The sequence below is a fragment of the Hippocampus bargibanti genome, linkage group LG11 (genome assembly GCF_051943395.1).
Source record: "Hippocampus bargibanti isolate YZ-2025 linkage group LG11, ASM5194339v1, whole genome shotgun sequence".
Lineage (NCBI taxonomy): Eukaryota > Metazoa > Chordata > Actinopteri > Syngnathiformes > Syngnathidae > Hippocampus > Hippocampus bargibanti.
This window is the reverse complement of record NC_142744.1, coordinates 16,300,248-16,317,013: the sequence shown is the minus strand read 5'-3', so window position 1 is coordinate 16,317,013 and position 16,766 is coordinate 16,300,248. Positions and strand designations below refer to the sequence as shown.

General features: G+C 43.2%; 1 protein-coding gene across 12 annotated transcripts in view; it reads right to left on the bottom strand.

Moving 5' to 3' along the window:
* The window catches only part of kmt2cb (lysine (K)-specific methyltransferase 2Cb), a 79,352-nt gene that overhangs the window by 14,703 nt on the left and 47,883 nt on the right, over positions 1 to 16,766 (bottom strand). For 8 of the 12 annotated variants that reach the window (XM_089009084.1, XM_089009081.1, XM_089009080.1 and 5 more), the window contains 16 exons: positions 16,680 to 16,727; positions 15,108 to 15,248; positions 14,991 to 15,023; positions 14,699 to 14,836; positions 14,472 to 14,613; positions 13,924 to 14,159; positions 13,766 to 13,839; positions 13,118 to 13,318; positions 10,960 to 12,885; positions 10,269 to 10,570; positions 8,644 to 10,172; positions 8,360 to 8,471; positions 8,198 to 8,264; positions 8,038 to 8,098; positions 7,680 to 7,912; positions 2,962 to 4,575 (listed from right to left, as the gene is read on the bottom strand). In XM_089009084.1, coding sequence (XP_088865210.1) covers positions 2,962 to 4,575; positions 7,680 to 7,912; positions 8,038 to 8,098; positions 8,198 to 8,264; positions 8,360 to 8,471; positions 8,644 to 10,172; positions 10,269 to 10,570; positions 10,960 to 12,885; positions 13,118 to 13,318; positions 13,766 to 13,839; positions 13,924 to 14,159; positions 14,472 to 14,613; positions 14,699 to 14,836; positions 14,991 to 15,023; positions 15,108 to 15,248; positions 16,680 to 16,727 — 6,857 coding nt within the window. The remainder of the gene's footprint in view (positions 1 to 2,961; positions 4,576 to 7,679; positions 7,913 to 8,037; positions 8,099 to 8,197; positions 8,265 to 8,359; positions 8,472 to 8,643; positions 10,173 to 10,268; positions 10,571 to 10,959; positions 12,886 to 13,117; positions 13,319 to 13,765; positions 13,840 to 13,923; positions 14,160 to 14,471; positions 14,614 to 14,698; positions 14,837 to 14,990; positions 15,024 to 15,107; positions 15,249 to 16,679; positions 16,728 to 16,766) is intronic. The other 4 variants (XM_089009090.1, XM_089009083.1, XM_089009089.1 and 1 more) reach the window with 2 other exon arrangements.

The following is a 16,766-nucleotide window of genomic DNA, read 5'->3' as shown; positions in this document are numbered from 1 at the left end:
CTATATCAGAGGTCGGGAACCTATGGCTCGCGAGCCATATATGGCTCTTTTGATGATTGCATCTGGCTCGCAGATAAAATAAATACATATTTTCGCTGTTCATTTCCTGTTTGGGCTGTCATTGGCTAGAAGCGCTATTTTGATTGAATGATACTGACTTTGGTGCCGCTGATGTTGAAACAGGTAAACGGCCCCTTTTGAACAAGCCGGACGAGTGAAAAATGAGGCCGAGTGTGTCGCGATCTGGTTGGCGACCAACAAGTGGCGCTGTCGGCTCCGCCTGCACCTGCACCTGCACAGGTGTTGGTCGTTCCAATCAGTGGCAGTTAAAAGGACTCCCGGCACGACCATTCCGTGTCGGGTCATTTTATGTGTTTGCTTCACCCTGTCAGGTTTGTTTCAACCTGGCAGATTTTTACTCATGGTTTTCTTTGATACTTTGCACTTTTCTGTTCAGATGACTAATGTTTTAGATTTTGTTCCTGCTGATTTTATTTTAATACAATTTGTCAAATACAAGCTGCTGTTCCTTCTTGCCTGCTTATTTGGGCTCCACAACCATCACCACCTCACAAACCGTGACACAGTGTTGCATACCTCAGGTTGAATGGACCGAAGAATTCGCCTTTGTGGAGAAAACAGGTTCCACCGTGATTCTAATTTGCAATTAAATAATATCATAAATGAAACAATCGAGCCCCATGCTACGTTCGCATCAATATACTTCTGCGAGAGAAAGCAGAAAGCAAGCGCGCAAGCTAATGAATGAGCAATATGCAGGCTAGCTAGCAAAAACTTCGTGTATGGACCCGGCAACTTTACTTTCATTTTGATAGTTTGACGGAATTTTTACAAATCATGGCGAACAGAAAATCATTAAGATTAATGGTGAGTATTATCACAAAATTATTATCAATAATACATTCAGACATTTTCAGAAATATTGACTCTCTTCCCACCTTCAAATCCCACCTCAAAACCCATCTCTTTAAAATTACAGTAAAGTCTCGTTATATCGATATTCAAGGGAGTCCGAAAAAATATCGATATAACCGGGACTATCGATATATCCGACCCCGTTTGCATGTAATTTTCTCCGCGCGTGCATAGAAATAGTATCGATATAACCGGGACTATCGATATATCCGATATCGATATAACGAGACTTTACTGTACATACACAGTGTAGTTTAATCAGCTTTTATTATTTATCATTTTATGTATGGTTTTAATTGTTCTTTTAATTGTAAAGTCTCATTGGGTGTTTTGAAAGACGCTTGTAAATTAAATGTACTATTATTATTATTTAGTTTTTAATCACTATATACAGTAAAGTCTCGTTATATCGATATCGGATATATCGATAGTCCCGGTTATATCGATACTATTTCTATGCACGCACGGAGAAAATTACATGCAAACAGGGTCGGATATATCGATAGTCCCAGTTATATCGATATTTTTTCGGACTCCCTTCAATATCGATATAACGAGACTTTACTGTATATATATATATATATATATATATATATATATATATATATATATAACCGATATCGATATAACGAGACTTTACTGTATATATATATATATATATATAACGAGACTTTACTGTATATATATATATATATATATATATATATACACAGTAAAGTCTCGTTATATCGATATCGGTTATATCGATAGTACCGCTTATTACGATACTACTTTCATTTCCCTTGCACATTTCTAGTCTTTTTATGTATAATTAGTACCGTTTACTACGATACCCGGTTATGACGATAATCCGGTTATTACGGTGTCCTTTTCATCCCCCGCCGGCCATTTTTGTTGTTTATATCGATATATCCGTCGCGCCATTGGTCAACTTGGTCACGTGTCTTGTTACGTGAGCCGCCATCGGTCGCGCCATTGGTCGCGCCATTGGTCGACTTGGTCACATGAGCCGCCATCGGTCGCGCTATTGGTCGACTTGGCCGTGTGACTTTGTCCCGTGACACGCCATCGGTCGCGCCATTGGTCAACTTGGTCACGTGTCTTGGTTACGTGTCACGCCATCAGTCGCGCCATTGGTCGACTTGGTCAGGTGACTTGGTTACGTGCCCAGCACCCGTGTAGCTGAGCCATTTTCATTTTCAGACGCTAGCTCGTGTGTAGCAGACGAGATTGAAGTGTTTGTGTTAAAAGGTAAAAATGGGAAGCAGAAGAAGATTGATGACTTTTTTAAATTGTATACATAATACAGTAAGATGTAAGCGTTGCAGTTTCCCTGTTGTGTTATGTACATGCCCACTGTACTGTATATGAATGCAATCGTTTTTTGCAACAATGTTTCTTGTTTTGTCTGCTGAAGCGCGATGATTTTGAAAATTGTTAACATTCCATACTGTGTATTAAAGGACAGCCGATGTCACTTTTTATTCAAATGCAAATAAAAATGACTTCACGCCAAGATGTCTTGCATTGCTTGTGAATCCAAACAATGGCTTCAGATTCGGATAATATGCTTTCTTGTTACACATCCAGTTATGAATATGTTTCAAATACACTGTAGTTCTGAAGATTAAAGCATACATGTTTACAATCATTAAAGAATTATATGTGCCATTTTGAGGCAACATTGGGGGAACATCTCTGACCCAAAAAAAAGGGAGCTAATGGCCAGCTCCGTTTCTTATATGGCGCTTGGCTGCCCTCTTTTGGCGACTTTTGTTTAATGCAGTTCGGCACAGGATCGGATATATCGATAGTCCCGGTTATGTCGATATTTTTTCGGACTCCCTTGAATATCGATATAACGAGACTTTACTGTATATATATATATATATATATATATATATATATATATATAGTGTGGCTCTCATGGGAAATCATATCTAAATGTTTTGCTTTTACGGCTCTGTTAATCAAAAAGGTTCCCGACCCCTGCCCTGTATGACACATCTGAACAAAAACACTGACCCCATTGCTGTCCACAGAGCTTTGCCTGAGGAGGGCTTTGCAGTCAGCGGGATCCTCCTCCTCCGATCGCATGCGCTCCTCCGACTGCTGCTGGGAGAACTCTGGTGGAGTCGCACTCTTGTTCTTCAACAGGTGTTTGAGTAGCTCGTTGCCAGCTTCACCCTTCTTTGGACTCTGCCCAGCAGAGAAAAGAGACATGCTCCCTTTGATGCCACCCTCCTCCTTCACTGAACTCATTTCGGCACACTGTGGGCCTTCTCTTGACCCGTGACATTCGCTGCTGTCAGTCTGCTCCAACTTTATGTTGCTAAGGATCCTGTCATGCTCCTGAGCTTGCGCCCTCGCCGCCTCCACCGAAAGGCCAGATTGTCCTCCAGAAAGTTGCCTCTCTAGCTCAGAGTGACCTGGAGTAGAACATCCAAGTGGGGATCTTGACAGGTCATGGTCTCCAAAGAGAATGGGGTTCCTGGTTGGCGTTGAAGACGTGTCTGAGACGCAAGGCGTCAGTGGGGCGGTGAGGTCCGAGTGTGGCGTTGAAGGCGTCTTGATCGAATCGGCGTCATCATCTTTCTTCTTCTTGCGTGTTCTTTTCTTTTTCCCTTTTTCATCCGGTATGATGTTCGAGTACAGTTGGATTAATGATTGACCTGAGCCGGGGAAGTTGGATGGAAGGGGTGTAGCCGAGTCATTCGCAAAAGGCGGACCTTCACCAGGCATCGGAAGCATCATTCCCGGTCCACTGAACTGACGAGGCCTGGGCTGACCCTGTGGAAAGTTGGACACTGGTAGGCCAAGGTTATCAGGGCCCATTTCTGGAGGTACCATCTCGTTTCGTATCATGGGCCTCCGTTCACTTTGCATAAAGTTTGCAGTTGACGAGCACATGCCTTGCTGCTGGGGGAAAGCTGCTGCGTGTTCTTGCTGCTGTTGTAAAGGAAGCCTCTGGGGTTGCATAAACTCTTGCGGTAGCTCCGAGTTAAAAAACGGCATCTGAGCGAGCGGTGCCAACATCCCATCTGGCCCCATCACACCTTGCTGCTCCATTTCCATGCGGTGTTTCAAGGCCCTCTGCCGTTCAACTTCCTGCATGAGCTGCACCCGCTGTCTCTCCTGCTGTTCCCGGAGCCTTTCTCGCCTCTCCCGCTCTTGGAAGCCCTCGCTAAATGGATTGTTATCATCAAATTTCACACCACCCGCCTGAATGGGTTTAATACCGCCTGGAGGAGCTGCTGCCAATTGGGACTCCACTGCCATTTGAGAGTGTTGAAGCATTTTGCCCATTGGCATTGGATGGGGCTGCACTGGGTTGCCCCCATGTAGCCGCGGGGGCAACATAGGTGGCATTCCAGGCCCTCCTATGGGACCAGGAGTGCCAGGGTGCCATCCTGGTGGTGGGTTGGGCAATCGAGGAGGGGTGTTTGGTGGGCCAGAGTGAATTGGCATTTGCATCACAGGGTTCACCTGAGGCTGAACCATTGGTGGTCCACCGGGAACAAGGCCAGCAGGACCCTGCACTGAATGCATCCCAGGCATAAAGGGTGTCAGGTTGTTTTGTTGCTGTTTCACTCTGTATTCCTCAATGAGTTCAGCATGCTCCTTTTGTTGCTTACGGATCTAAAATACAAAAGATATGTTCATGAAAGGACGACAGATATGGTAAATATGTGGGTACATCGAAATGATTCTCATGATAGTTAAAAGTTCTTTCATGCAAAAATGTAATCATTAATCTTTGAAAAAAAGTGTTGCTGCAGTAGCTAGAGGACTCTTGCTACAACCTAACTATTGGCTGGGGAAATTGTCCATGCACTGTTAATTATTTTTCCAAGAACCAAAATTGTGAACCAACATTAAAGATGACCTTGAAAAGGGATTTTATTTTGGTTGGAAGGGAATTCTAAATGTACTTAGCACCATTTGAAGATATATATATATATATATATACACAGTAAAGTCTCGTTATATCGATATCGGATATATCGATAGTCCCGGTTATATCGATACTATTTATATGCACGCACGGAGAAAATTACATGCAAACAGGGTCGGATATATCGATAGTCCCGGTTATATCGATATTACTCCCTTGAATATCGATATAACGAGACTTTACTGTGTATATATATATATATATATATATATATATATATATATATATCAGAATCATCTTTATTGGCAAGTATGTAGAACACACAAGGAATTTGTTTCCGGTAGAACACGCTGCACTAGTATCGTCGTCAAAAAAACTGCTAAGTGGCACTATACAGTTCCATTTTGGCTACTGTTGAAAGAGTTCAAAGAGTTCAAAGAGTTAATGGCTTGGGGGAAGAAGCTGTTTAAATGTCTGCTGGATTTGGTGCGCATGGATCGGTAGCGCCTGCCTGAGGGGAGTAGCTGGAAAAGGTGGTGGTTTGGTTTGGATTCTTGCAGTGTGCAAGTCCTCGAGAGTGGGTAGGGCGGTGCCAATGATTTTTTCCGCCGTCCTAATATATATATATATATATATATATACAGTAAAGTCTCGTTATATCGATATTCAAGGGAGTCCGAAAAAATATCGATATAACCGGGACTATCGATATATCCGATATCGATATAACGAGACTTTACTGTATGTATATATATATATATATATATATATATATATATATATATATATATATATATATATATATATATATATAAGAAATAAGAAAGATATATAAGAAACCAAAGGCTGAAGTGAGGACAAAATGGTGGAAGTTGAAAACGGAAGAGTGTTGCATGACATTTAGGAAGGAGGTAAGACAAGCACCGGGTGGGCAAAAGGTCCTTCCAGATGACTGGCAAACTGCAGCAAACATAATCAGAGACACAGGTCGGAAAGTACTTGGTGTATCGAGTGGGAGAAAGGTAGATAAGGAGACTTGGTGGTAGAATGGGGAGGTGCAGGAGTGTAGAAAGTGGTTAGCTAAGAAGAAGTGGGACACTGAGAGGACAGACGAGAGTAGACAGCAGTACAAGGAGACGCAGCGCACGGTTAAAGTAAAGGTGGCAAAGGCCAAACAAGACGCCTATGATGACTTGTATGCTCGGCTGGACAGCAAGGAAGGCGAGACTGATCTTTACAGGGTGGCGAGACAGAGAGACAAAGATGTTAAGGACCTGCAGCAGGTTCGGGTGATTAAGGATGGAGATGGCAATGTATTAACGGGTGCCAGTAGTGTGATGGCAAGATGGAAAGAGTACTTTGAAGATTTGATGACTGAGGAAAATGAGAAGGAACAAAGAGTAGAAGACATGACTGTTGTGGACCAAGACGTAGCAAACATTAGCAAGGATGAAGTGAGGAGGGCGCTGAAGAGGATGAAGGGGAGAAAGGCACTCGGGCCTGATGATTTACCAATCGAGGTATGGAAGTGTCTTGGAGAGGTGGCGGTGGTGTTCCTGACTGGGTTATTCAACAAGATCTTAGATCAGGAGTCGGGAACCTATGGCTCATGAGCCATATATGGCTCTTTTGATGATTGCATATGGCTCGCCGATAAATCTAAATACATATTCCCGCTTTTTATCTGTTAATTTTCTGTTGGGGCTGCAATCTTGATTGGATGACACTGACCTCAGCTGGCAGAGAGCGCAATTTTGATTGGATGATACTGGCCGTCAGTTGAAACAGGTAAACGCCCCATTTAAATGAGCCCGACGCGTAAAAACGAAGTACACTTCAGCTTGAATGCACCGGAGATTCGCCTTTGTGGAGAGAAAAGGTTCTGATTCTAATTTGCAATGAAGCAATACCATCGATGAAACAGTCGAATGTCAGTGACATTTTAACAAGCCCCATGTTAACGTTAGCATCAATGTACTTCTGTGCGAAGTATGTTGCACAGCAAGCGTGGAAGCTAATGAGTCGTGTGCAGGCTAGCTAGCAGTAACTTCGCGTATGGAGCCGGCAAGTTGACTTTCATTGCGATCGTTTGGCTGGATTTTTACCAATCATGAGGAATGGAAAACCATTCATGTTAACAGTGAGTGTCCAGGCAGGCTGGAGCGGCTGGAGAAAAATGTCAGGTATGATGTGTGATAGAAGGCTTTCAGCTAGGATGAAAGGAAAAGTGTATAACAGTGGTGAGACCAGCCATGATGTTTGGACTGGAGAGAGTGCCACTGAAGAAAAGACAGGAAGCAGAGCTGGAGGTAGCAGAGATGAAGATGTTGAGGTTTTCTTTGGGAGTGACCAGGTTGGATAGGATCAGTAATGAGTCCATTAGAGGGACAACTCATATTAGAGGCTTTGGAGAGAAAGTCAGAGAGGCCAGACTGAGATGGTTTGGACATGTCCAGAGGAGAGAGAGTGACTATATTGGGAGAAGGATGCTGAGCCTTGAACTGCCAGGCCGGAGACCGAGAGGAAGACCGAAGAGGAGGTTTATGGATGTGGTCAAAGAGGACATGAAGGTAGCTGGTGTGAGAGAAGAGGATGCACAAAACCGGGATAAATGGAGGACATTGATTCGCTGTGGCGACCCCTGAGGGGAGAAGCCGAAAGCAAAAGAAGAAGAAGAAAAAAAAAAAAAAAAAAAATATATATATATATATATATATATATATATATATATATATATATATATATATATATATATATATATATATATATATATATATATATATATATATATAAAATATAGATAGATAGATAGATAGATAGATAGATAGATAGGAAGAGCTTTTCTTACCTGCTCTAACTGTTTCTGCACTACGCCCTGCTGCTCTGTGATATGCTTGAGCTGCTCAGCATCCTCCTCGGGGAACTCTCTCCCTGCCTTCTTCGCCGTTCTCTGTTTGGCAGACAAAGCTTTCTTTGACTTCCTGTGCGCTCCAATCTTCTCCTCCAGAAACTTCTGCTGCATTTGAAGTAGTTGCTGAGTCTCCTGCAGCCACTCCTCATATTGTGCCCTTTGAGCATTATCTGAAAGAAAATGGGTATTTTTTGTTAGCGAGCCCACCGTAATATTCTAGCAAAAATATATCTGTGAGCCTAATAAACCTTCAAATGCAATACCACTGAAACAAATATATTTTTTGAGCACTTACTGACAAATCCCGGTCCAAAATTAGGAGGGTTTGGTCGTGGTACTTGTGTCAATCTTCCATCCTATTAAAAAAAATAGAGATTTGTTTGTACAGTCCATAGTGTGTGTGAGACAGGTATTTTATTTTTATTAAAAGGAATCAACCACATTATTAATATTACCTGACCCACAACTTGTGGAGGAAGTGGTGTGCTTTCAGGAAGAGGCGTTACTGGGCTAGATGGAAACCTGTGAGACATCAGACAAATATAATTGTATCTGCTTGTGTATGCATGTATTCAGAGTTACACATGGAAACAAAGCACACCAATAAAAAGCCTGACCTGTTCATAACCATTGGAGCCATTCCAATGTTGTTCTGAACCATGACTTTATTGATGCCTTTTAGTGCGACCATCTTTGCTTTCATGATTGGGTCAGTGATGGCGTCGAAATCTTGACAAAGACAAATCATCAGAATTATAGTGTGGACAAGGAATTTACTTTGTGCAGATACATAGGTGTAAGTTTGAATATTGTGGAAACCAATTTCAGTTGTTCAATTCATAAAAATATAAAATGCTATAATCAAAATAATGATATGCACTATTAGCAACAAAAAATATACCAATGTTGGGGAAGAAAGAGTCTGTGGAACGCTGTCGTATCATGGCCTGCATCTGTCTCTGTTGCTGCTGCTCTTGCTTCTCCTGGTCCAAGAGGTCCTGCAAAAGGAGGGGCTGCTCCTCCAGCAGAAGTGGGCGGTGTGGGCCATGCTGACCCAAGGCCTGGTTTAAAACCTGCTGCTCCACCTGGTGGTCCTCCCCAAAATCTGTTACTGAAGACTCTACAGCAGCAGTGTTGCTTGGTATGGTCTGATTCACAGGAGGAGCAGGGGTATGCTCACTTTCAGAGGCTTGGTTCTGCTGGGGCACGAGGTCACCCCCTTGAGTGACATCATCAACCATTGGGTTTAATGATTGCTCTTCAGGCTGCTGCTTAATGAGTAAACTGGACAGAACAGGGGTGGAGTCAGAGAGGACTTCTTGCTGGTTCAACGCAATATCGTTCCCAGGGACATTGGGAGATTTTTTAATGTCTTTGACCTCTGTTTTAATTTCCTTCCCATGCACCAAAGGAGCAGAGTCCTGACTCTCAGGAGTGTCAAATTTGACCTCCGTTGATGATTTTTCAGCTGTTGCAGCCATTATCTCCGGTGCTGTTGCTGAACTGGATGAGGCTGTGCTTTCACTGGGGTCCAAGTTTTTATTAATCTCAGAGGACTCAGCACTATCATCCATAGGATCACTGAGATCCAGTTCCTCATTGAACATGTCTTTTTTGATGTCGTCAAGATCAGGGTCTGTATAAGCAATGATGTCAAATTTCCCAGATGTCAGAAAGTCATCTAGGTGCAGATCGTTTGTCTCAAGGTCTAGATCTTTGCCATCTTCAGGATCCAAATTAAGGTTTTCCAAGTCAGCATCAACTAAGTCTTTCACCTCAACATCTTCAAGATCTTTTACTGCAGATTCATCTGCATCCAGTTTCTCCTCTCCTGTTTCACTGGTGGCCACAGTATCATTCTGCCCAGTAGTAGGAGCAGACAGGATGATGGATCCAGACATGTTGTGGGTCTCATTTGGGGCGGGCTGGCTCATGGATCTCATCAAAGGAGATTGCTTGAGTGTGTTATTCACTGATATTTGGGATTGTTGATGAAGATTGTCCATACTGGTGGAAAGGGGTGTATTTGCAGCCTGGCTGGCCATTGGATCAAACATTCTGGGCCCCTGAATTAACGGAAACCTGTTGTCTGGAGTCCCCGGAAAGCCTTGGGGCCTTTGAGCTTGGATGTTAGGATCCATGTTGTATCCTTGCATAGCAACTGGTGGAAAAGCCATTCGTGGCCTGTTTTCTCCTGCTCTATGTCGCAGTTCGATGAAGGGCTGGCCCATAATATTATGCTGCTGTACTGGCATACCATGTGGTGGAAAGTGTTGCGGAAGACCCATGGGATTACCGCCACCTCCCTTTGACATTTCTGCAGACATGGATCGTCTCATCTGAGGAGGAACATCTTGCATTGGATGTGGTCCACGGGGAAACATTTCTTGTGCCGAACGAGGACAGAGAGCACCAGCCGGAAATGAAAACCTACAGTAGGATAAGAATAGTTTAGTACAAAGGCAGCATAGTGAAAGATAGCCAGAACTTGCAAGTCAAAACTATTAACATCAAGACGAAACGCACCTCGGTCCCTGGTGTCTTAAATTTACATTTGGATCTCCAGGGTGTGGCCCCCGAGGCATTTGTCCTTCATGCCCTGCTGGAAAAGGTCCAGGAAACCTCATTGGCCCTCTGATGGGTCCTTGTCCAGGATAGGGTGGAGGAGGACGGTTGAACATATCTCCCTGTTGTCCTGGTTCGTCCTGGGGCCACGGCCGAGGTGGTCTCGGAGTCAAGTTGCCAGGAGGTTCTTGAGGGCACCTCTCTTGGCGAATGGCACTCCTTTGTTGCTGTTGCTTCAGTATTAGTTCTCGGATTCGTTGCCGCTGTAAAACAAAACATAGCTATATGGAACATGTTTAAATAAAGGTGTGCTACATAATGCACTAAAACATTTGTGAGATTGGAAAAAAGGGAACACAATGGCGATGATATCGCTTCAAGCTTGTCAGGACAGCTTGTGTGAATTGCTATCAAATTACAAAGTTCATATAAAGACAAACCGAATGGAACTGTTGGATCACACAGTGTAGGCTGTTTGCTTTTGGGGCTTCTGCAACTTCTCTATCAGCATTGAAAACATGATAAAATAAATATTAAAATAAAACTGAGGGTCCTAACTAGAACTGATATACAGTAATTTGAGATGTAGCAAACACACTCCAAATTGAACAAGTGTTTCAATATAGTGACAGTCGGATGTTAACACATGTACCTGTCTGAGTCTCTCTTCATTTTCAGCTAGAGCAACTTGAGTGTCAGAGGACGCAGCAGGCATTTGGGGGATGTTAAGCAGCTGATTTGAGTCTTGTGGGACAATTGTATTGTGACCCAGACTTAGCTGATCTTTAACTTCCATCTTCTCAGACTGTAGACAAGGAGTCATAGGGGCTTGTTCAAATGGGTCATTACCAGGCGCCTGACTGTTTCTTCTGGAGGGTGACCGGGTAAATCCATCATCTGGTACGCAAGGATGTTTAGGTGTTTGTGAGCCTGGATGAGGGAAATGTTCCTGAAGCCTACCATGAGCGGCAGAGAATGGGTCCTGAGTTCCCAAAGATCCTGGTCTCAATACTTGTCTGTTGACCCCGTCAGACCCAGTACGTAGAGTCCCAGGAGACTGGGCATAGGGGTCATTTATTATTGTCTGGGAGTTTCCGCTCTGGGAGAAAATGTCGTTACTACCCGGTCTTGATGGCCCAGACGCACCAGAAAATGCCTCAACTGGCACTCGACTGGTACCTGGTGACTTAGAAAACCTCTCCACAGTAACGGGCCGCGGCGTACCTGGTGGCTGAGCATAAGGGTCCACAGAGTGTGAAGGTGACATCCTCTGGGCTGAGTGCGACTGGTGAGGGAAATGGTTCATGCCACTGGGGCGTGGGGTGGCGGGAGCATGCGCGTAAGGATCTGTAGATGGGCTAGCAGTGTTTGAAGGTTGATTATAGTTATCGTGTGGACGTGGGGTGCCAGGAGGTCTAGCATAAGGCTCAAAAAAAGGTCTAGGTTGAGCATTAGGTTCAGGTCGAGGGTTAGCTGCAGGTTGAGAAAATGGATCATATGTGAAGTGGTCCGGCCTTGGAGTAGAAGGTGCGTGGGAATAAGGATTTCTAGACATTTGAGCAATTTGTCCTTGTTGAGAAAACGAGTGTGGTTGAGGTTGATGCTGACCCATACGAGGAGGGCTGGAAAAATTGTCATTCCCTGAAGGTCTTGGCGTGTGCGGGGGTTGTGCATACGGGTCAGCCTGTTGATTCTGGGAGAACCTGTCTGTTCGATATAATCCTTCATGAGTCTGTGGAGGGGGCATTGGTGTCTTGAAGAGTGACACACTGCCAGATTCGTTACTTCCAGGGATTGGTGTCAGTAGAGGTCTTGAGTATGGGTCAGACAATATCATCCTGTTCTGAGCCATGCGTTGATAAGCCTCATTTCTTATCATGGGGCGAGAGTATGGATCTCGACCCGGCGAGCCCATTGGAGGTCTTCCCTGAGCAGGGTGGCTGGTCCTTGGTGGCCCCATTGGCTTCAGAAAAGGGTCCATTTCCCCAGCTGGCCTCGGAGTGTCAGGAGGTTTGGCATAGGGATCATTGCTAATGGATGTTGGAGAACCAAAGGTATCATGGGCAGGGGAAGGCCTTCCCCGGTCCTGTTGTTCCATCAAGGACGTGGGCGATTTACCAGATTCCATGGGCATTCTGCGACATTGGGCATTGGGCCCGAGAGTTGGTGGCCTTGGAGTCCCTACCATCTTGCCATATGGGTCCCATGGCGATGAAGGTCTGGACCCAGAGGAGCCTGGTGAAAAAACCTGTGGAGACTGAGGCTGGGAAGATGAGCCGGAAGGAGGAGGAGGAGGGGGGCGTAAAAATACATCATCAGAAGGACCCGAAGTTGGCGTCCCTGGCAACTGTGGCCTCGCAAAGCTGTCTTTCATATTTAGTTGTTGCTGCATTGGGGATGTGCTTCCATTGCTGGGAAGTGAGGCTGGGCTCTGATTGCCGCTGTTATTGCCATCGCCTTCCGTCGGCATGTTGCTCTGTTGCAGCTGCTGTTGCTGTTGGAGTTGCTCGTTCTTAACTTGCTCCAGTTTCTGAGTAGCTTCGATTTTGGCTTGCTGCTTGCTTTTCTGCCTCATTTGCTGTTTGGAAACCGAAACAAAATTTTGTCATTAGACAATATGTTGAAGGCAACAAATGTCATTTGCTAGTCTCATGCAAAAAAGTGAGCTGGGGCTACTAACCACCAATGTCATCAGGGTTAATGCGGAGGGATAATGCAGTTGTTTTGGGAGCTTTTACAAAACCACCTCTTAGATGTCTTAAAATTAAGTGGACCTGCTGCTGCCCTGACTTAATTGCATACCCTCTTACCTGTCTAAACTTCCACTCTTGTTCATGCTCTGACTCTTTTGGTTTCAAAGGGTCTTTAAACAGCAGTTCTGTGTCTAGTGGTATGTTGGGATCAAACACCTCAGGGGGCTGTGGATGCTGTGGATGGTGCCTCTTCACTGTCTCATTGGACATCTGGACTTTGTTGATGCGCAGGGCGGCTCGGTTATCTCTTGCCTTTTGCTGAAAGGCACATACATAATACACTATCATCAAGACATTTCATACAATTACGGCAACATTAACTAAATTCAGCAATGCGACTCAAAATGGCATTTGCATAATTTATTTCTACAATTTTCGTTTCTTTCAGCAAATGTGGTTCTCTCAAGAAATCAATAATTGTTCTAGCAAAAACCAAGGAATATTACACTCACTAATGGTAAATAAATAGACGCATGCACACGCGTGCGCTTATTCACAAATGTGCCTTGGTGAATGTGGATTGAGCAAGAATGCCAATTGTAATCAGCTCATCTCTGGATGAGCGGATTTCAAATTGTACTGGCGAAACAAGCCAAATGCATAAGAGTAGTGTGTTAAAGTTGCATAGATGTAGGCATTCACACTTTGTTTGTGGCGTGTTTATGGGTGGGGATATTTTATATGTAACAAAATGAATAATCTCACCACATATGGGGCCCTGTCTTGTGAACTAGCTTTCCGCCACAGTTTTGCAATTTGCTTTACTCTGGTAGACCAGTCTGTTGAAGAGAAAAAGAAAGCTCCTTTGTTAAATTGAACTTTGGAGGATATGGAAAAAGCAATCTACAATGCCATGAACAAACCTGGGAATTCCTCTTTGAGGTTAGGAAAATTTATGTTGGTGTAAAGGACAGGTGCTACAGTGGCAAGCTCCCCGAGTGTCTCCTCTTTCTCCCACTTGAGTGTACTCCTTTGGGCATTGGACATGGCTTCAGTTTCCCCCTCAGGAAGTGATCCGGGGGGTATAGGGCCATGGCCATGGCCAGGGGAAGGCCATGGACCAACTGTTTCTCTTGGCATTTGACAAAATTTTCTATCCCTGCAAAGGCAGATCAACAAAACTGTTTCAATAAAGACAAAAAATAAATGCAAACATTATCACACAATAGTTGTATTAAGTTCATCCTGTCTACTTGATATCTAATTTAAAACAGATTCTTTTCTTACAGACAGTGTTTTTTAGGTGTTCAATTACCTGACATGTTTCGGCGTATACTTCCGCCTTCGTCAGAGTGAAGTGGAAGTATACGCCAAAACATGTCAGGTAATTGAACACCTAAAAAACAATGTCTGTAAGAAAGGAATCTGTTTTAAATTAGATTATCACACAATACAAGCATGAGAACATTACCTGGGATTGTCACTGAAAGGCATTCGGTTAAGTGGGGAGAAATTTCCCGGCATTAAAGGTCCTGCTCCTGAATTGGAAGGGAAACGGTGTCCTGGACCCATCATTCCATTGACCATTGGCATCCTTGGAAACATTGGATTGCCTGCAGTCAAAGAAAATCAACCATAGACTTGTTGAAACATTGAGAACATTTAGAGATAGAAATATGAACATGACAAATAATGTACCTGTGTTAGGATGAGGGGCACGTGTGGTAGGGAGGAGCACAGGACCCTGAGGATGAGGCAACTGTGACGGCGGTGGTTGGCTTGTGCTAGGGCTGAGGACCGCGGTAAAGAGATCTTCCACATCCTTGCCCTCTAGCTCTGTAACATTGTACAAAGTAACATCACAAATATTTACAAGAACACTACCGCTTGTTAAATGAAATCATTTTACTCAAATTGGATTGAAAATGATATAAATTATAAAAAAGTGATATAAATATGAAAAAAAACAAATGCAGGTAAAATTACCAACCTGGAATTTTGTACAGTTTGCTGAGGATTGATTCTGCAAAATCAAAGAAAGATTTTAAATGGAATCTGTGGGCATGAAATGGTTGCCTTCATGTGGCAAATAGTCTCTCATACTCACCATCAGTGACTATCTTGTCTAATTCTGGACTAAGAATGCCATCCAGAGGTTCTTCTGGAAGGCTTCGAGGTGTCCTGCGACCAGCCTGAGAGTGGGGCACCGCTGGGGAATTGTCTGTGAGGGGCCCTACTTCCAGACCAGCTGTGATAACAAACAGACATACAAAATGGGTTTTACATGAGTTGCGGAAAACATAAGGCCTGCGGGCCAGAATGGGCCCACAAAGGGAGTCCAATCTAGCCAGACTCGTGTTAATTTAGTTGGAAAAGAAAAAAGCGTTAGAAGAAGTTGACAGTACACATATAGACTCCTAAAGAAATAAAACAACAAATCGGATCACAATGTAATTCAGAAACACAGACTAATAAATCTGTTTCTTTCTTACTCCATGTTCAATAGTTTTTGGAAGTAATTGTAAAAGTAATGAATCTTTTAAACAACATTTATTATGTTGTGCAAAAATAGGATGAATAATGTAGCACTTAAAGGACAACCGACGCCATTTTTTGTTTCCTAACTGACATCAGAAAAACGTTTTATAGCATCTAAAATAAACAAAACACGCAGGCTGATATTTTTAGTCAAATGAAAAATACCAATAAAAATGACTTAAAGTGTCCAAAAACTACTTCAAAATGAAACCGGAAATGGCCAGTTTCAGAAGGTCCCGCCTTCTTGTTCGTGACGTCACGCCAAGACGTCTTGCCTTGCTCGAGAATCAAAACAATGGCTTCAGATTCGGAAAATATGCTTTCTTGTTACTCATCCAGTTATGAATATGATTCAAATAGTTCTGAAGAGGAAAGCATAAATGTTTGCAATCGGTTAAAGAAGTAATTCCATGTCATTTTGAGGCATCTGGACTAAAATGGGCTCATCTGTCTGCTGGGAATTTGTGTCAGCTTGTATCAAATAGTAGTTTTGGTGCAATACAACTATTCACCATTGCATTATTTATGTTTTCCTTCTAATTTCGCCATCAACACAGATCAACACGAAGTTTTCAGACCAAACAAAGTAATGTACTGTACTGTAAAATGCATTGTTTGTCGCTTTCTCGTTCAGTGACAATACCTACCATGAGGTCGCGGTGGAATCTTTGTAAAATATGCTCAGTAGAATCATTTGAAGTTATTTTACAAATTATGGACACAACTTGTCCGGAGACATCGGTTGTCCTTTAAGGATAAATGTATTACTTTAACGGAAGCTGCTCAGATTAGATATGAGTAAACCAAACAATTGTTCAGATACCAAGTACTTATCACCACCTCAGTAGGGGGCTGGCAGTTTAAGAGATCTTTGACTAAAGTACACAAAAAAGGTCTTCCTTTTGTCCGTGGCATCTTGTAATTTAAATATTACATTTCACATACAAATAACATGGTTCAATTGAGCTCACAGAAGATTAAACATACATACAAATTTTGCTGAATGCTACACACTATGTTAGAACAATCCAAGAAGGGTAAATCAAGCGATGAATAAAGCACCACTCATGCAACTTCAGTGTAAGTAAAAGAAAGCAAGACTGCATGAAGTGAGGGGACAGGTTAACCAGTGAACCCTTACCAAAAGGAGGTGGTGAGCCCTCAACCTGGAAGGAGCAAAAATCAAGACCTAAAAAGAACCCAAAACCAGATATCATGAGTGGAAAAA